The 20,406-nt window shown below is 42.0% G+C and overlaps 2 protein-coding genes across 6 annotated transcripts in view; one reads left to right on the top strand and one right to left on the bottom strand.

Moving 5' to 3' along the window:
• Positions 1-1,094: 1,094 nt before the first annotated feature.
• mcoln3b (mucolipin TRP cation channel 3b) lies at positions 1,095-12,482 on the bottom strand. 5 transcript variants are annotated; one of them, XM_042056674.1, is made up of 14 exons: positions 11,992-12,169; positions 11,408-11,625; positions 11,136-11,303; positions 10,589-10,742; positions 10,404-10,488; positions 10,163-10,259; positions 9,781-9,880; positions 9,447-9,559; positions 9,048-9,197; positions 8,665-8,766; positions 8,356-8,478; positions 4,609-4,815; positions 3,883-4,019; positions 1,095-1,741 (listed from the first exon to the last, which is right to left on the bottom strand). In XM_042056674.1, exons 1-14 carry the CDS (start codon positions 12,077-12,079, stop codon positions 1,705-1,707), a joined length of 1,779 nt encoding a protein of 592 aa, XP_041912608.1. In that variant the 5' UTR covers positions 12,080-12,169; the 3' UTR covers positions 1,095-1,704. The 5 variants fall into 5 exon arrangements, with proteins under 5 accessions (XP_041912608.1, XP_041912609.1, XP_041912607.1 ...); XM_042056675.1 differs by having other exon boundaries at positions 1,095-1,738; positions 11,992-12,167; XM_042056673.1 differs by lacking the exon at positions 1,095-1,741 and adding an exon at positions 3,565-3,686 and having other exon boundaries at positions 3,844-4,019; positions 11,992-12,171.
• A 97-nt stretch (positions 12,483-12,579) lies between these two features.
• dnai3 (dynein axonemal intermediate chain 3) overlaps positions 12,580-20,406 on the top strand; it is a 27,005-nt gene continuing 19,178 nt past the window's right edge. The window contains exons 1-9 of the mRNA XM_042056672.1: positions 12,580-12,690; positions 13,643-13,690; positions 13,923-13,970; positions 16,895-17,079; positions 17,846-17,950; positions 18,148-18,291; positions 18,545-18,744; positions 19,072-19,188; positions 19,715-19,905. Of these exons, the coding sequence (XP_041912606.1) occupies positions 13,645-13,690; positions 13,923-13,970; positions 16,895-17,079; positions 17,846-17,950; positions 18,148-18,291; positions 18,545-18,744; positions 19,072-19,188; positions 19,715-19,905 (1,036 nt within the window). The 5' untranslated portion in view covers positions 12,580-12,690; positions 13,643-13,644. The remainder of the gene's footprint in view (positions 12,691-13,642; positions 13,691-13,922; positions 13,971-16,894; positions 17,080-17,845; positions 17,951-18,147; positions 18,292-18,544; positions 18,745-19,071; positions 19,189-19,714; positions 19,906-20,406) is intronic.

Here is a 20,406-nt window from a genome sequence, read left to right as displayed (position 1 = left end):
AGGGGCAAAGACGGCCGCCGTGAAATTTCATTTTGATTTTTTGATATGAACATACATTTTTTTTTTATATGAACATAAAAAATGCGTTGGTCTCGAGGACTCGGTCTGAAATTACGAGTCCTTCTCCTCCCACTGTGGTCCGAGACCGAGTCAAGACCGAGTCTTTGAAGGAACAAGTCCGAGTCGAGTCCGAGAAAGCAGAAATCGGTCTCGAGACCGGACTCGAGTACAACATCACTGCCTATTAAAACAATATTTTATCCCAAATGCCATCAGCATTTTTAACCAAACTTAGTGACAACATGCATACCAGGCTGAGCTGTACAGCTATATTTAAACTTATTTATTAATTTTCTATAGGCTATGTTTCCCCTTTTTTGTACTGTAGTTGTTTTAATTAGCCTATGTCTTCAATGTGTCTGAGATGTTGTTTGTCCATCTGTCTGGTGAGCCAAACACAAATGTCCATATGGTGTAGGCTAGCTAGCCTACATTAAATATTTATTTTATTCTATTCTAATCCACCATGCGTAATGTAGGGATGGAGAATGCTTTTCAAGTAGCCTATATTTACGATTCAGCTGAAAAACTCTAGCGCTCTTGAAAAACTCATTTGGAAAAGAATGGATAGGCCATCATGTGATGTCGTGGTCTTATCGCCCTCTCACGGTGAATTGCACGGATGAATATTATATGATTTGGTGCTTCTTTGTCAATCGGACCTTCGTCAAAATGAAACGCCATTGCGTGACAAGTGTAAAAATAGCGGCCTGATTGAACATGCACTAAAATAACCGAACATAATTTAACATAACCTGAACAAAACCTACCCCCTACCAGGTTAAGTTCAGAGCCTATGTTACCATAGTTACTTACATAGCCTGATCATTTTTGAGCTTTCTGGAACTGAAATCCCAGGTTTACCGCTAACTCTGGGTTAACATACCCATTTAAGCCAGTAAACCTGCTTTCTGGAATACCCCCCAGGACAATTAACTAATACATAAATAAATGTATAAATAAATCAAATAAATTCTGCTCCTCACAGGTAATATGCTTCCACAAGCTTCCAGTAAATTGCTATTGAACACATAACAAATCACAATATTTATTTCTCTTCAGAATCTAAACAAAGCACCATTATACATTGATCGATTTTAACAATCTTTATAATTTTATAATCTTTAGAGACAGAAGACCACGCTATTACTCATATTTTTGTGATGACTCCTTACCCCATAAGCAAGATTATCTATACAGGTTTACAGAAAACACAGTGCATAAAAACTGTCCTTCACCTCATCCTCCACCTATTGCAGACAGGTACAATACTTAGAAAAAGTGCCAAAGTGCATCAGAATGTGTGTAAAAGGTACTGTAAACATATTGCCTACATTTTGTTGGTGTACTTGCTCAGTGTGCATAATTATTACTGTGTATATTTAAAGCAAGTCCCACATTTCATTTTCAGACACAAAATGTTAAAAAGATCAAATAAGACCCTCTTGCCTAAAGTACTTCATTGGTCTTACATACAACATATGACAATAATAGCTCACCAACATTATTATTGTTGTTGTATTATAATGCAACACATTCAACTACAGATTATAAAGCTGTACAGTAATGTTGATTTCAGTACAATTCAACTTTTTTACATTTCTCCGCCGTTTCTCGTGTGGTGCAATTGCATTCTGGTAGCAACTAACTCTGCAGTCTCTCTTGATAATCATCAGATCTGCAAAAAGTGCAATGAAATACATGATAAGCAGCTGATCTTTTTGTACGAAGCAGTCAATGAATATACAAACCACCAATTTATTTAAATAAGATTATTAAAGATTTTTTTAGGCTTTTCATGCTCTACCAACTCCCATTGCCTTGAACACTACAAAGGCTGTGACTGGTCATTTTGGCAACTCTTTTTTTTTTTTTTCTTTTTCAAAAAATTACTTTCTTAAAGGGACACCAGGCAAGCCTGATGCTTTTTCTTGACGAAGCTCCCCCTAGCGTCTGTACGTGTCGATATGTGTGCGAGCCCTCGCTCGGTCTGAAGCTTTTTTCCTTTTTTTTGCATCTTCCGTCAAGGGTTTTTGCTGATTCTTTGCCGGCTCTGCCATTATACACACGTTTGCAACAATCGCTAGTGTTTCGTTAACCTGCCTCTGTGCTGGGGATGCAGGATGTAAACTGATCCTGCTTCTCAAAATGTCTGAGACTTTGTGAGACTGAAGGTCGGTGGGTCGGATACACCGAACGTGCAAGTGGGATATTCTTCCTACAGGCAGTAGGGGCGGGCGAGAGAGTCTTCAATTGCCCTGTAATGAGTCATTTAACCATATACCGACTTACGGAGTTCTGTTGGTGAAATGTTTGAGTTTAAGAGGCCGTTTACACGACACCGCCGGGTGGATTTTCTCTTACCGCTTTCATACCTTTAACGACTCTGGCAAGAAAAAACCTCGCGTGTAGCCTACACACAGAGGTGTAACCGGCTAAATGTGCTGTAGTGCATATGCCAGACCAGTCGATGGCGCCGCTGTGCAGAAGCTTCACGACAATTTCGCGTGAATCGCGTAGAAGAAAACATTGTTGAAACAGTTTGTTAAGCCAGAGAATGTCTAATAAGTGCTCTGGTTAAGACGTCGCATGAAATAAGGAGACTACAGACAATTCGGTTTTCAATTCAACTGTTAAACTAATAAAGTTCATTTTCAAGGTATGTGACTGCTATGTGAAATTTCAAATACTTAAAGGAACCATATGTAAGAAATGTAATTCAATTAATCATAAAATGGCCCTGATTTGTCACTAGACATTAGGAAATCATGCTAATTTCAAATACTTATATCACTGACAACAGTAGTCCGGCCAGGATATCGTCATTTAAAAAAGTGAAGTTGCAGCCCTCAACTGATGTTGATGTTTACATATTTGTGTTTTAGCCTGATCCGCCACCTTCCACCTATCTAGTAATCACAAATTCAGTAGTGTTTCATCTGGGTTGCCAGCTCTGCTCTAGTTACCACATCTGCGGTGTACACCGCTCTACAGTATTTTGAAAGTGATTGTAGTACCAGTTTTGGCCAAAATCCTACATACGGTTCCTTTAACCTACGCATTGCATTAGGTCTGAGCACCACTGGAGAAAACACTAACATGCAGTAAGCTAATGTTTAACTAAGTTAAGCTAACGTGTGCTTCTAACTTAGCCACTAAAGGCTGATAGGCTACATTGTGCACATAAATCATGACAGGGGAAAGAAAAACATTTTAATATGATAAATAAATGGTTTGGTTTGTTTTGACAAGCAACATGTCAGGTCGAGTGCCGTGGCTGAGTTGAGAGGTGGGGCTATGTCGTCATAAAGTTGCCGGCTTCGCACCTACAGCCGTCTACACGGCGAAAGTTAGCCGGCGGTTTCAAAAGTTCCCACTTTGGAAGCCGGTTTCAAAAGCTATCGGTTTCAGTCTCCTAAACTGCCGGCGTCGTGTACATGCAAGGCGTAACCGTTAACAAAACCTCACCGGCTTCACAAAAACCGGCGTCGTGTGCACGGCCCCTAAATTCCAACGCTCAACAGTCAACGGTCGTTCTAGTGCTAAACCCTTCCCTTCTTCAGCTTGACAACATCAGAATCTCTCTCACAATATACATGACCACACAGAAGCAGTCACTGGTCAATGGACCCTTTCAGGAGAGTTCCATTATCAGCATCATAGTTGGCCCCACAAGACTTCCTTTTTAACATTCCATATGTTATCTTAATGCAGAGGAAGTAGATTGGGGCCCAAATAGAATGTTCAAGCATTGTTTGTGTTTACCTTGTTGAAAGGGTCCATAAAAGTAGAGTAAAGAGTAAAAAGAGTGTAAAGAAACACCTGCACTGCGGGAGACAACAGTGGAAACAGACGGTAGGATTTTGGTCCAGGCGGTAATGGCCAGAGTCGGGCAGGTCTTTGCACTCGGATATGAAGGCGTGCAGCTCAGACTCTAGACTGCCTTCCTGCTGCTGATGCTGAGAGAAGTAAAGAGAAGTTACTAGCAGGTTGGCTCAGATTCAGAAAATACATCTCCATAATGTCAATTCATTTCTGGTATAGGCATGCATGCTGTGCAAGTCATAGCAATGTTGGCTGTGGGCTATCCAATCCATTTGAATACTGGTGAAAAGGTCTAGATTTGTATAGCCTTTAACAGATTAATTCAATAACCATGTGTTGACACTCTGTTAGCTATACATGTATGGTTAAGGTTAAAGTTAGACTTTGGAATTGGTCAAGGTGATGTTCAGTAATTGATCAACAACAACAACTTTACATGGTGAACATGAACCTTAACATATGGGTGGACTATCCGTGCAGTAGCCTGTAAAGTTGTGGCCTCAATACCCGGCTTCCACCGTTGTGTCCTTGAGCAAGGCACTTAACCCCGAGTTGCTCTGGGTACAATGGTCCTTGTACAGTAGTATAATTGACATGTGTATATATAAGTCACTTTGGATAAAAACAATGTCTACCAAATGAATCAATAAATAAATGTCAAATGTAAACGCAAGTAAAGTGATCCCAAACCGATTTACCAAACAAAGAGCGTTCTGCCAGTACCTTAATAGTTTCGTAGGTGTCTGTGATGAGGGTGATAAACAGACTGAGGACCATGTAGATGAACAGGGACACAAAGGTGTACAGGTACACGCGGCTGTAGAGCCACACCAGGTAGCTCTTCTGTTGCATGTCTTTGAAGGTGGGGAACATGTCGTCGCCATTGATCAGGGAGAACAGGCACTCAGAAACGGTGTTCAGGGAGCGGAACTAGACGCAAAACAATTGAGAGAGAACAACTGTTAAAAGAGACACTCTGTGTGGCTTGTGTAAAGCAAGGCAAGTTTATTTATAAAGCACATTTCATACACGGGTAATTCAAGAACAAAAGCAAAGAGTAATAGTACATAAAAGCATAAAGGGCCAATAGTTAAAGTACATAAAGTAGGATAATTAAGACTTAAAAGACAACGTAGAATGATTAAAAGACAACAACTTCCAATTACCGGAACACAGCCAACAACTTAACCTTATGCTTTGTCACACCATACCGGTCAACACTCCCGTTTTTCACGGGTTTCTCCCGTATTTCAAGGTCATCTCCCAGCACCCTCCCGTTTTGTTATTTCTCCCGGAAAACTCCCGTAATTTGCATGGCCATCAAACTTCATTTTAAAATCTTTGATCCATTCAGGTTGCCAGATTGTGTATGAAATACACTCTACACATACACGATCACTTAGTTTCAATTTCAACCGTTTTATCATAGGCTAAAACCTGGCAACCCAAAACCCAAATAAGGAAGCGGGTGCCGACTGCGCAGCCTGAGTCTCGTCGTAAGCAAGCGGGCTAGTTGAATGGCCTACTCCAGAACTAGCTGTTGTGAAATTGTTGGGAATTTAATTGATTAACACATCACATAAACTGTTATTGAGTTTTGTTGATACACTGAACTTGTGCCCTCAGAAGTATAAGTATATATACTTTTTTGATCCCGTGAGGGAAATTTGGTCTCTGCATTTAACCCAATCGGTGAATTAGTGAAACACAAACAGCACACAGTGAACACACAGTGAGGTGAAGCACACACTAATCCCGGCGCAGTGAGCTGCCTGCTTCAATGGCGGCGCTCGGGGAGCAGTGAGGGGTTAGGTGCCTTGCTCAAGGGCACTTCAGCCGCGGCCCACTGGTCGGGGCTCGAACCGGCAACCCTCCGGTTACAAGTCCAGAGTGCTAACCAGTGGGCCACGGCTGCCCACAAATCTGACAGCAAGCAGCTTTGGAGTTTTGGAAGTAGGCTGCAGGCAGGAAGCTGGTGGATACTGTACATAACTGGCATGCGTAAGGTAACTAAATGTTGACAGGTATGTGTCACACCTCCAGTTAGGCTGTTGCATTAAATTTAGCTATATACCAGCTAACCCAAACCTAGTCCAAAAATATCATTGACCATCAGCAAGTCATCAAACCTCCATCTTTGATTATCCAACAGTATCAGAAAAATCTGTATATTTGATTGATCCACATTCACAGAGGATTTGTTTTCCAGTAGGTTCTAGGTCTATACACTATTGACCTAGAATGTGTCACTGGATGAGCGAGGGCTACATATTGCACATTATAGGAAGCAGAGAAAGGGTGTTCTCTGTCCCCTTAATAATGAACCCTAACATTGCTAACTTACACTTACCATACACTTCCTTCTTCCTCGTCCTCTCTGAACTATATCTTTGTGTTATTTTCAACTCAATTTCTCCACCCGATTACCTTAGTTCTCTTTTTATTTTCATAAAAAGGTCTCCTATTTCAATGGAGCCTGAACGTTGTTCCTCATTTGTAAGTTGCTTTGGTTAAAGGCGCTCTAAGCGATGCTGGGTAATGTCACTTCTGTTGACTTTCAAACAAAACAAAGAGCTAGCTCGCTACTTCCTCCCCCTCCCGTGCAATTGAAACTCTCCTAAACGCGCATCTCATCTGTGATTTGCTGGAACAGTTTGTTATGTTTTTATGGGCTAGGTTTGCCCAGGTTGTTTTTGTTGCCGTTTTTGGAGCGTTTTTGGAACTACGACGCTGATTATGAAGTTGATTTGTTGAGCCGGGGTTAACCTAATTGGAGTTTGTGCGCGTTCACATAAAAGGGGCGTGTTGCAGCGCAAGTCAACACTTTCAATGATGACGCAATCACCTTTTACGGATGAGGAATGCACAATTATTATGACAAGTTATGAGGAATTAAAACCCACTCTACGACAAAAATCAAATACGTTGGCAGTGAACAAAGCAAGGCTGTTGGCAATGTATTGCAGATCGGGTAGCCTTAATGCCTAAAAGTAAAGTTTTATTTCCACATGTTCTTCAAATATGTGTTACGGAGGATTAGCTTGCGGAATGTCTGAAATGAGTTTAAATAATTAAATTGCCTATTTTGAGTTCATAGAAATGCCTACAGATGCAACACAATTTAGAAGTGGGCATATAGATTACAGTAATAGGATAATTGAATGTTTAAGTAGCCCCCATTGACTGATTTAGTGTATGCCTAATCCTGTGAACATTTCAGATGCAACACCATTGCCAAACGCACATGGCAGCAGGTGAAAATGAAACACAAACACATTATTCAGAATAGTAGGTTTATATAGTTATAGCTTGCATTAATATTTCTTAATTATGAAAACATGTAGGCCTAGTATGCTTATAGCCTCCACTTAGCCTCTGTTTTACAGCTAACAAGAAAAATGTGTCTTTGAACACTAGCCTACTAAGGAGTGTTTTACAGTAGCAGAGGAGTTGGCCTTCGCAAAATAATAGTGGAAGGGCGATTGTGGAAGGGGTTGAGGGAGGCATTCGTTCGGATTCTGGTGCTGTGGAAATGTGTAGCCTTTATGTGCAGGGTACAGTAATATGACATTCAATTCAACAAGTTTGTTAAAATTGTGATTCATTTATTAGGCCTACTGTAGGCTAGGCTATGTCCGATTTATTTTCGGACATACAGTATTCTCAGATGTTCAGCATCACCGATTAGATGGAATACATGAATGTTCACGTAAGGGTATTGCTATGACGGGTGACATAAGAGACTTCTGCCTAGATCATCTGACAAAGATAACGAATTCCTTCGGCTGACAATCTATATGTTCATAGAGAATATCGTCCGGGTGTGTGTGTGTGTGTGTGTGTGTGTGTGTATATATATATATATATATGCTATAGTCTATATATGGCGGTCTCTAAAACCCCTCGTCCTGCGAAGAGAGCCCCTCATGATTTGGATGGATCATCCAGGTACGCCGACGTGGTAGGCTACTTATAAAGGGTGTGGTTAACGGAAACCTCGGGTTAACCAAGAACATAACCTCGTCGGAGCAGGTTTGAGATGCAGGGTAAATTGCCATGGCAGCATACCTAGGTTAAAACATATCCACCTTTCGTAGTACGAGTTAATCGGGAAGTTATGCCACACGTGATCAAGTTACTCTCGAAGTTACCCAGATAAGCCAGTAACCCCGCTTCGTAGTACAGGCCCCTGGACTGTCCACAGAGATTGCGTTTTTTTACAGTGTATTCAGGACACAGACAGTTAGCGGTTGGTTAGGTGATGTTTGCAGTAAGTGACAAACTGTTTTAGCCTAAAAAACGCATGGCATCGCTTAGAGCACCTTTAAATGTGTCAGCTAAATAAATATATATGAATTTGTATACATCTAAATCACAGTTTACAGCTATGGGTAGTCCCATGTTTGCTTGAATTTCTGACTTTATGGTGTCCACATTTTGTTGATGTATTTTAAAGAATGTGAGCCTTGCCTTTTCATGATATGGCCCCAGCACGATCCACCCGCAGAAGCAATAACCCAGGTAGATCATGGCAGCGCAACAGCAGAACCGGATCACGTTTGGGAATGCTGTTCTCAGAGTTATGATGAGAATCTTTCAAAGGAAAAAACAAAAAAAGTCAGCACAAAATGTTAAAGACACCACTCAAAAGAAATTAGATGTTGCTAGTCCTAACATTATGTGATGTACTCTTTTTGACAGAAGTTCAACAATTAATGAAGGAATGAGGAATGTGAGAAGTAGAAATAAACAACACTGTAGTACACAAAACAATCTTACGTTGTATTTCCTAAAGTAGCCCATGTATCGCAGGACCCCTACCCACACAAGCATGGTGCCAGTGCCCAGGAGAATACTGCAGAGGTCATAGGTGGTCACATCCTGGTGAAACATGCCGGTTGTTTAGAGTCGTTTACTTTCCAGGTAATCATGCTAGTCACACATCAACATGGCTACATTCCTTTACAACCCTTAGCATACCTGTCACTGAACCGAAATCACATTAATCATACTGACAAAGCACCACTATGACTGACCACCATCTTCAAGTTGACATTACAGATCATAGAGATTTTGTTTATTTAACAGAGGTAACCTCTGTGTGATTCATCTCGTGATCTCTCCTTCACACACTCCTGTGCACGTCCACAAACCTCTCTCACCTTTATCTGGATCTCAATTTTTATGATGGAGCCGATGATGGTCAGAGCGTCGCTGACAATGATGAGGCAGTACCAGCCATTTATAAACTCCATTTGGTCAGACCGGGGCACAGTTTTGTTATAAAAGGTGCTGAAAAACTGGGTATACTCCTACGAATGGATAAAAAGGGGAATATGAGAGGACCGTGATACTTCCAGTGATACATTATGACTGTCGAAAATACCATTACCAAGTCATGAGCCTTTGACTCAGGGAAAATATAGCCTCTGCAAATGTCATATTGAAATGCTAAACAGGACAGGCATTCTCGTGGGATAACCTTAGGATTATCTGAACATATGAGTGTTTAGGAGAACAAGGTATTGGATCAGCTGATGCCATTAAAATGGGAGACTTACGGACTGGAGTTTTATTCCAGTGAAAACTGATCTCAAGCAGAGAATCAGAGATGTGAGGCACATCAGAATGATGATGGTATCAAAGAAAAGGATGTAGACAAGATTCCTTGGGGCTAAACAAGGGAAAGAGAGAGAGAGAGAGAGAGAGAGAGAGAGAGAGAGAGAGAGAGAGAGAGAGAGAGAGAGAGAGAGAGAGAGAGAGACTCTTATAGCTTGTTCTTTTCCTAACACATGTGCAGGACAGGCTAAATGCTTCCTCTTTCATCAAATGTACACAAGAAATTTACACCATCTGGCAGATATGACAAACAAAATCAAATATTGGATTGCTCACATGTGCCGGTGACATTCCAGTCTTTGCATTCTTTGATCTCAACATCATGATCCAAATCCACCTTGATTCGGCCACTGTGGGCTCTGTTGTTGAAGGTGATCTGTTCACAGAGACATTTTTTTCTATTTATATTTAACTGGTCACATGTTACTCATAAACCTTATGATATTTGTCTTTCCCCAACACGCACAACCTTATAGGAAATTCTTACACCAACATTATGGCTCAACATTTTATTTTGAGTTTAGGACACAATCCTGGTGGAAAACTCAGGCAGAGTGGAAGGGCATATTTGGTTCCCTTTTGTTACGCATGTCTTGAAATGACAAATTGCAGGAAGGAAGTTTGTAGACAAGCAGGGAGGGTTGGTCAGGTGACATACCAGTATATCGAAGTCATAGCAGTCAGGCAACTCATGATGTTGGACAGTCTGCAGATTGATGGCTTTCAGTGTAAAGTTAATGTTCACAGCCAGCAGTCTGGAAGCAAAAAAATAAAGTTCGCAAAGTGAAAGGCATTAAACAAAGCCATTGACAATATATGCATAGTGTACACTTCACACATCCAGCAGCAAAGCTTGTATTTAGCCTGGAGTCTAATTTACTGAATGGTTTTTGTTATACCTTTTGAAATCTAAAGTAAGATTTGCTGGAAATGGGTTCCCAGGCGTTTGGTGAAAAGGGACCATTGGAAAGATTTCCACACACTCTAGCAAGGGGGGGAAAAAAACAGTTGGACAGTTGAAGATGAAAGGACACAAAGGGGACACCTTCACAGAAAGCACCAAGTTTTTTGAGTAGACCATTACCAACGTCCACTTGTGCATCAATGTCAAAGGTCTCATTTCCTGGCGAGATGCTTCCATTTCTGTAGGACTCTTGGCACAGTACGAGAGGGGTGTAGGATAGACCAATCTTCTCATATGCATGGTTTCCCACGGAAATGTTTTTGAGGTTGGTAAACTAACGAAGAGGAAAGGTCACACAAACCAAAAACCCACACCATCTTGAGTTTGAACATGATCGTCTTGAGGTTTCACACAATACCTAGACACAAATGGTATGTGCAATTTCCAAAATAAAAGCTATTACTTTTACATATAGACCTATTTATAAATCAGGTCTGTTAGCATCATTATTATTACTTATCCGTCACATTTGACCATTTAGTAGAACACTTTTTTGAAAGCGTTTCAGAGCCATAAAGAGCCAGGTGTTGTTAGAGTGTTAACAAAAATAATCCAGCTCACGAAGTGTGCTTGTGCTCTCATGTGTGTGCTTCTTAAGATAATAAAGAGAAGGCACTAATCCAATATTATGCCATCTTGCATACCAAAATGATTAGTAAGGGCCTACCTGTTCTATGACATATCCAACGTGGTCATACATGTCTTGCTTTGTGTACAGTGCGTATGTGTGTGCAGTGCCATCTGTGTAATCTTTAAGGAATAAATGCTTGAATGTCATCAGGTTTTCCTCTCTGAATGTTACAACCATCTCGTTACTGAGTCCAAATAAGACCAGCTAGAACACACAAAAAATAACCAGATCAAAACGATACACGTCATGCCAATAATTTCTTCATGGCTACACACTGTTAAAAGGAGATTTTGGTTATTAGTTCTTACCTGAACTGTAATGATGACAACTTTGATTATTTGCAGAATTAGTTTCCATGGCTTTCTCCCACGAGCTTTGTACTTCTCACAGGGGTTCATGAAGAAATACTTGAGTTTCCTCCTAAAGCGTTCCACTTCCTTAAAGTTCAAATTTGGAGAATCTGACCAGAATGGGTGAGCATTTCCATTGGGATCATTTGCAGACCTGTAAATAGTTTCATCCATATCTGGAAGAAACAGAACACAAATAAATAAAAAAAAACAGAAAACATAGAGACAGACAGAGACAAAGAGAAAGACATGGGTAGAGAGAGAGAGTGAGAGAGGCCATGTAAAATCCTAAAACTGTAATTTTTGTTGTTTCTGATTTGAATTGATAGAAGTTCAGTGTTCATCTCCAGCTGACCTATTGGATGGCAATGGCATAGCCTGAAGGTAACCTTACCTTACCTTTACCCTAGACCTGAAATAGGCTACGTTTTTCAAGCTTCTGGAAACATTATGTGGTGTTAACTCTTTACAATTTACTTTGCACTTCACCAAATTAATATGTAACACACGAGGAAGGGGTGGATCTGGCTTAATTAGCCTACCTGAGCTTTGACCCGTGACATGCTGAATAAGAAACTGCATCTCACAATCAGAAAGTTGATCAAACTGTTCCATGCTGATCTTGTACATGGAAACAAACTTTTCCCAATCAACTGTCAAAGCACAGAATAACTAGATGCACATCTGCTGGGGAGAACAAAATGCTAGCCTAACCACACTCCAGCTCAATCATATTCGGGCGCCACCACCGGCGTCAGTTTAAATAAATTCAGGAGACTGATATCCTGCCCATACGGGCGAGACCAACACTCACCGGCAAAAATGTTGTGTGTCTAATTATGACAATCAACAGAAATCATACGTCCATTGATCCTCTTCTGCGGTTTAGAAAAAAATATGCTATGCTATTACATTAAATATCACAGTTCTTCTCACCGGATTGTTTATCTGCAGTCTATTCGAATTGTAATTATGGAAGAAAATGGAAAAGTTGAACACCTCTGAAGAACTCCCTGAGCAATCTGAACAGGTGAGGTGACTGTGTTAAGAAGTTGAGGGGAGTGTCACGTGTGTGCATGATGGACTGGATGTTTAGCTGTTGTGATTGGTGAAACCACTGCTCGTGCTTCCCGTAACTACTAGCAACCCGTTTGATGCCGGAAGCTAGAAAAACGCCAAAACGAAACCACAGAAAAATTGTGACGGCACAGCCAAAGTCAGTAGGCGACACCTGCCTAAAGGTAACGTTAAATGTAAACTTGACATGCTATGTTCGTTTTCTACGCTAGTTTTTATTTTGCCAGCAGCCTTCATGTTTTATATCCATATCAACCAAATAGTTCTAGACTATCACATGACAACCGCAAACTTATCGTGTTATGCTAACATTAACTTTAACAGTTGTGGCTAAATTGTCATTTGCCCTCTTCAAAGTATTAAATCCAATCTTGCGTAGGCAACTGTGTTTGCGCCACTTTAATGTGAATTGTTTCCGACTGACTGATTGCATAGACTGCATTGGATTGATTGTGCATGTCAACCTGCCCGAGAATCTCACCTTACATTAAGATACGCTGCTCATCAATTTATGTAAACAATTACATTTACAATTCTTGTCATCTACCATACTTTTAGCCAGGGCAGAGTAGCTGTCTGTCGCAGGTTGCCTAGTTCTATGCAATCTTACATTGCTAAATAGATTGAAAAAATCAGTTGGTGGGGACGGAGAATGTGCCTTCTTGTTGTCGAAACAATAAGCTACTGTAGCAGTAGCCTACTCTACACACAGAGATTGGCATTTCAAGGACAAATATATTACTTGATAGACCTCCTTATCCCTGCCAATCTGTAAAGTTGAGAACGTGTTGAAAAATGCATCGGTGTGATCTCTCTCCCATTTTGCGAACATAAAGCTTGTGTGCAACTAGGTGGCACTGTCTCTCAACTTTTGCCATCAGGCATTGTAGTATAGTAGGCCTATATACTCTTTTGATCCCGTGAGGGAAATTTGGTCTGCATTTATCCCAATCCGTGAATTAGTGAAACACACTCAGCACACAGTGAACACACAGCGAGTTCTTTACTGAGTGTAGCCTAAGGGCCAAGCTCTTTAGTGTAACCATATGTCTCGTTCTGTAGCCTACTTCTAACTCTAGGCCTATTTTTTATTTCATGACTATGTTGTTGTTGCAGCAATGGCATCTCAAAGACCTAGGAGCACAGCAAGCAGCAAAGGGAAAGGTAAATATGATCCACAGAATCCATAGATTAAGCAAAAACAAACAAGCAAAAACTCTCCTCTTTTTATGCTAGCATGAATATACAAAGGACTTAATATTTCACTATCAAAGCAATAGCATATTTTTCAAATTTTGAAACACAAAACCGCTGTGCTAGTTTGATGTGTCATTTACTGATCATTTTTTTCTTTAGCCCTTCACACTAAGTTCCTGTTTTGTATCTATATATATAGATAAGAAGAATGGTGCTGCATCATCTATTGAAAATCTTGCTGAAACTGGTAAGAAGCACATGAGATGACTATAACAGGGTAAAAATAAAATAAAAAACCTTAACAACAACAAAAACATTCAAACTAACCAACCACAGAAAAAAGAAACCCCAAAATAATGCAGCTATTAGGTATGTCTGCTTTACTCTTATATTGGACTGGGAAGTTCACAGAACCTTTTAGAGAACTAGGCCTACACCAAAAATTCCACAGGAAGCTCCGTGAGCTTTCAGTGTTTCTTCCCAGTAGCACAGGGCTGTTGTGTTGCAGTCCTCAACTCACCTCTGACTCTTGGAGTGTACTGTGGGATCAGGAGCAGCCACTTTGCTGCACAATACTATTTTCAGTGTCTGTATTGTTCCTGGCTCCTCTTCGTCCCATTCATTATCCCATTCATTTTGGCTCTTTGGCCAGAGATCATGCTCACGATAGTGAAATTACAAACACATGTCTGGGAAACTCACAAGCAATGGCGTAGTTTAAACTGACTGCACCGTTTCAGCTAATAATCAAATAGACTTCCCTAGTGTGTTAGGCTATCTGATGAACCATGACAGGCCATATCCACTGTGACATACATGTTGTAGTATAGTGATGGATGCAATGCAGACTAATTTTCTTCTGCCATAAACATCCATTCCATTACCTCAGACAGTCACAGTTAATCTAACAGATTTTAAAGATTTATATATGTTGTGTAAGATTGCAATTGCAAGTGCAATTTCATAGCCTTTTGGTAACAATATGTATTTTGATGTTCTGTACTATTCTGATGAGGAGCCACTCTAAGCATGGTGTTTTCCAAAAGATGTTATCCAGGGCACTTTTTGGACATTTAACAACCAGCCTTAGGATGGTGGTCTGTGGTCAGGGATCCATCTTTAAACCCATCCATTGGTAGCACTAGTGAAATGTATTGACTACAGTATGCGAGGTCAATAAAGGGTAGCCTGAGGATCTTTTTGTCAGATCAATGATGTCATACCATGTTCACAGAATGCTCATCATAGCCGACACTGAGCAGTAAGCATATGCCCGCTCCACTCAGTGCTTTTTCATGTGAGCCTCTGTATATGGTTGCAGTGCCTGTGGACACGGCGAAGGTTCAGAAAGGGTATTTGTTTACAGGTCTTTTTCAGTCTTATCTCTTTTTTGTCAGTTTGTCTTTCAAGACTGTCATTGTTTTTTTCTCTTCTTCTTCTTCTTCTTCTTCTTCTAATTCTTCTTCCCAGCACCACCCTGAAAAAAAAAACACACTTTTGGTTAAACCTTCCCTCTTATTATGACAAACGCGTGGAGCAGAAGTGTATCTTTTTACCTTAAATGACATCACCCACACTTTTGTGGGTGCAACTTGATAGCGCCTTCTGCCCGGCTAAGCCCTGGTTGCTCGGCAGACGAGACCTCATCAACGTGTTTTGTCCTCGGTTGAGTTTTGGGGGAGAAGTCAGGGTCATGTGTTGTCTGGAGTCTCTTCCAAGTCGAACCGAAAGCCAGCTGAATTAAGGTAGAGAGAGAGAGAGAGAGAGAGACAGAAAGAGAGAGAGAGACATCCAAGGGTAAAAAACTGTGAGAACTGTGAAAACTCAAACAAGAAACATTCCTGCCCAGGACATGACCCGTGTCCTGAAAGAAACAAGGTTTAGGAGGAAATAGATAACAGCTCAAAACAGAATTCCTTCCAGGCATTTTTGAAGGTACTTGATGTGTTTATTACTGTTTTAGCTATTGCTCTAAATAACATGCATCCCTTTTCTTCTTTATTTTTTCTTTATTCATTAACACATGACACAACTTTACAGAGGAAACACTATGAGAAGCAGTAACACAGCAGTAGGTTACTGGGTTTGGGCAGCTAGTTAAAGCTGCCATTCACATAGGGATCGTTCAAAACCAAACGATCACATGCACATCGCTGTAGTTCACTTGTGTACATCCCATCCTTACATAACAAAGTGTTGTGAGCCAAGGTAGTAGCCCAGTGATGATGTGCAGATCCAGGTGGATTAGAGAGCCAAACACACACACACACACACACGCGCACACACACCCCTCATGACTGCTGGTCCCCTGTCAACTCCCAGCAGAAGCAACCTCTGGCGAAAGCCTTTTGAAGAGGGTGGCGAGAGCTAAAGTGCAAGAGTTCTGTGATTATGCAAAGCCCTGCACGCTGTGTGTCAAGAGCACTGATGTTAGGGGCCGCCTAGGAAGAGACATAGACTACACTCAGCCAAGGGGGTCATTAAGAGGGCCCCTGTATGTGTGTGTGTGTGTGTGTGTGTGTGTGTGTGACTGTGTGTGTCTGTGTGTGTTTGTGTGTGTGTATGGGTGTGTGTCACTGTAATAGCATCTCACCAGGTTGTTATGGAAGAGGAATGCTTTAAATTTTTGAGTGAAAAAGAGCCTGTGGTTTCAGCTAAAAAGGGGGTGGCCTTCTACCCATCCAGTCTTTGATCTACAAGGGGTCGGGCGTCAGAATTAAAGCGTGGTCAGCTGGAGTGTGTAAGAGTACAGCTCTTATGTCTCAGGGTGTGAGGCGGTGTAGGCTCTGCTAACACATGAAGCCAAAAGCCAAGCTGAAACACAACCCCTCTCAGATTCAGCAAAGCGGAATCTGGTGCTGTGACTCAAAAGAGAAGTTATGACACATAAGCTAGTCCATGCTGTTGTGCAGTCCATCGACACCACATCGGATTGGATATTGATGAGTCATTTAGCTGATTCATAATTCATGATGATTCATTTATAAGAGGATTGGGATTCATTTAGCTCTCTGACATCCTTTTATCCCCCCAACCCCACCCTACCCCACCTCCCATCCCAACCACTATCCTCTCTCCACCACTCTCTCACCCCCAACCATCCACTATCCTCTCTCCACTTCCTCTCCCCCCAACCCCTCTCCTCCCAAACGCCCACTGTCTTCTCTGCAGCACCCCCCAGTGACATCTTTCCCATGGTGCTCACCTCGGCCACCCAGGAGCTGTTTGAGTGCCGGGCCGACGAGGACGTGACCGGCGACAGCCCCTACAAACTGCTGCGGAAGGAGGACATTGTGCAGGACATGAAGACCCGAGCGGCCGTGTCTGATTTCAGCCCCATCAAGCAAGTCGTGCTGGTGAGCTGTCAGGCCACTCTCATTGTCACAGAGAGATAGAGCAACAATGTCCCACCGTTATGATGGATGGGTCCAGTGCTTAGGGCAGTCAAGACAAGCAGGAAGTAGTTAAAAGAGCAGTGGGCCTATCGCAGTCACACCCTTTAGCTGCACCTATAGAGTGTAATGAGATCTTAGGCGTCTGTGCAGTCCTCTCACCCAACCTAACCCACCAAAATAGAAAGACCCATAATTGTCATTAAGACACATAATCTGGGAACAGATGTCCCCATTTTGAAAGGATGCAACGTCCGTGAAAATCATGGGAAGTCTGAGGGAGTCAACGGTAGTCACAGTGTTAAGTCGCGGCTGTATGTTTGGGTGACAGATTTGAATCTTTGCCATTCTTTCCTTTGTTGACGCAATCCAGATTCAATCAAACATATTTGATATTATCTTGACCAGTCTGTTCTATGGTCGCCATAGTTGCAATTATGACATTAAACTGCCAACAGCGCAATCGTTATGTTTGTGCTCATATCTAACTCCCAATCGTACCAAACTCGGTCTGTAAGTTATGTCTACTTAATGTTGTTCTTTGCGATTAAAAAAATCAGGAGGTCCTTTCCCAGCTTTAGGGTTTGTCATACTCATTGGCATCTGTTTTGAACTGTGGTCTCCTCTCTGTCAGTCTTGTTGCTTAATGTAAGATGTACGTGCGTTGAGCGGATTCTATGTCCATTATGTCATTAACTCCCCAATTTCTATTTCTATGATGTCTAACCAGGACTACCCTGAGGATGAGATGCTACTGGTGTTTGACAGGGACTTCACGTATGGACAGAGTTTCTACCTGGTTCTCACCGTGGAGGCCAAGGAGAGGCTCCTGCGGGTAAGCCCAAATGTCACTTCCTGATGACCTCAGACCAAAGCCTCTGCTGTCTCTGTCAGACTCCTCTGACCATTGTTTTCCTCCCCATTCTCTCCTGAAGGTGTGCTAACATCTACCATGCTCTAGACACAACTATCCTGGTTCAAGTTACAATGTTGTGAGTTGTAATGTCTGTGTCTTTGTTTATTTTTCCTCAGCCTCCAGAGCTGGAGAATGAGGAGGCAGAGGAGGATGACTCAGAAGATTATGCGATACCGACGACTCCGGTGCCCCAACCGTGGGTGTCCCTGGGCAGTGACCGAGAGATAGAGGATGAGACTTTCGCAGACTCTAGGCCCAGGGTACAGAAATGCAACTGAAAAACATACAATAGATTTTTTATCACATCACATCTAACCTTTAGTTATATTTATAAAAAACAAGTTATACAGCAAAAGAGTTGTTACTTAAAATGTTCATGTCATTTTCAGCATTTTATGAAACAGACTCATGCATTTGTGCTCTGTGGCTTACCATCTAATGTTCTAAATCTTTCTTTCTCTCTCTATCTCTCTCTCTCTCTCTCTCTCTCTCTCTCTCTCTCTCTCTCTGTAGTTAAAGTATAAAATCTCCAGAATAAGGCGTGAGTTCGGCGCTCCAGTCATCTTCTCCGACCGCAACGCTGTGGAAACCAAAGATGGCTTTATGGAATGCGCCTCCTACCAGGACAAGACCTTCAGCCTGAAGGAGATGGAGAGGGGCTGTGGGACGCAGGCCATCCCCGACGTGATATCTGCAAGCACTCAAACTCAGTGGTAGGCCCTCAGTAATGATGACCACAGAATGATGGACAAGGCCCCGACTTTGAACTCCTCTCCCTCTATTTTGCTAGTGGTTATACTACTGCACTTCATAGAAAAATGCAGGGAAGGAGCACACATCCAAATCATAGTGCTGGCCAAGGTCTTAGTAGTTAAAGGTTAGTTGTGAATGAATAGTGGAAAAGAAAAAGGTGTTTCTGCTACAATCTGTTTAGTTCTACTTCCACGCTTGAAGAACAAGAAGGGTTGATTCTGTGTGATTCCTAAACAGTGTGATTTTCAAGTTCAGCTGATTTACCAGCCAACTATTTGGTTCCCTAGGACATATCCGAAGAATATGTGCACCCAATATGAACCCCGGGAGTTCTCTGAGGAGGACAAAGAAAACTGCCTGCGATCTGAGAATCTGAAGAATTTCGTCAAGTCAGTTGCCGTAAGGTAAGACGCATGCATGATTGATGGGGCTCGGCTCCCAGTGCAGCTTTGGGAAGGCGTTTCTAACTGCTGTGGGGGTGCAGAAGGAAGACTCAAACTTGAGCGCTTACTGACACTGAATTATTCAGCGTTCTTCCAAAAGCAAGCACCCCCTCAAAACCCCCTCAGCCCCCAAACCCTCAGTCCCCCTAGACCACATCACAGTTATCTTTGTTGAACTTTTTCTTCCCTTTGAGCTCGTTTCATTTATTTGTAATGTCTGTGTCCTCCGTCATTTCAACCTCAATCACTTCAGGTCAAGTCAAAATGAAACTTTCTCAGCAAAACCCTCAAAGAGTCTGACGAAAGAGTACCCTCAAAGAGTCTGACCAAGTAAATCCTGACGAATGTTCAAAGACTTATATCATGGACTCGACTCAATAGAATGGATATTACACTGTGCATCAGAGCTCTGTCCTATGGCTATATTTGTTGGGGTACTATTAACTGGAGTTATGTGTGTTTTTGTGGCTGTTATTTCTTGCTGGAGATTTGAGTTGGCCATCCAGCAGAACGAGATCATGGATGTGTTCTTTGACGACTGGGCCGCTCTGAGCGAGGAAGACGCAGCCTTCGGGGGCAAAGCCGACACCTACATGAAGGAGTACCAGTCCTTCACTGACCTGCACCACAGCAAGGAGAGAACCATCAGCCACATCAACTGGCACCCCACCATCCCAGGTCAGCACGCTCCTCTAGCTGACCTCTCTTTGGAGATGGAGATCCTCTGCATTACAGTCACCATCATCACTCTGAAACTGTCAGTCAGATCACAAATCCACCCCTTTAGTAGTCCGTTTAAGTCACTATAACACTGTGGACATCAAACGAAGGTGTGTTGAAATGTGAATTTATTTATCATATCCAAATGAATATAATGGGTTCCATGTGAAGGGACGTTAAAATGTAAAATCTATTGGTGGAAATAGTTCAGCTCCAAATGTTTGCAGTCTCCCAGACAGCCACAGAGTTATTATGTGGGGGTGCAGAAGTCATCCCGAGTCTGTCGCTTGCCAAATGATAAATAAGCCATTGAGAATTTGACTCTTGATCATAAATGACAGTTGGCTGTGTAGTAGGTTGTGTAGGGCCACATTACAACATTCGCTGACTGCAGGCTTTTGCAGGGGAGGTGATATTTCATTTCTCCCCAGACAGAGAGCAGCACTCCGCACTGCAGTA

This window comes from Alosa sapidissima, chromosome 12 (assembly GCF_018492685.1).
Source record: "Alosa sapidissima isolate fAloSap1 chromosome 12, fAloSap1.pri, whole genome shotgun sequence".
In the NCBI taxonomy this organism is placed as follows: domain Eukaryota; kingdom Metazoa; phylum Chordata; class Actinopteri; order Clupeiformes; family Clupeidae; genus Alosa; species Alosa sapidissima.
The sequence above is the reverse complement of the archived record's forward strand: the minus strand, read 5'-3'. Positions and strand labels throughout refer to the sequence as shown.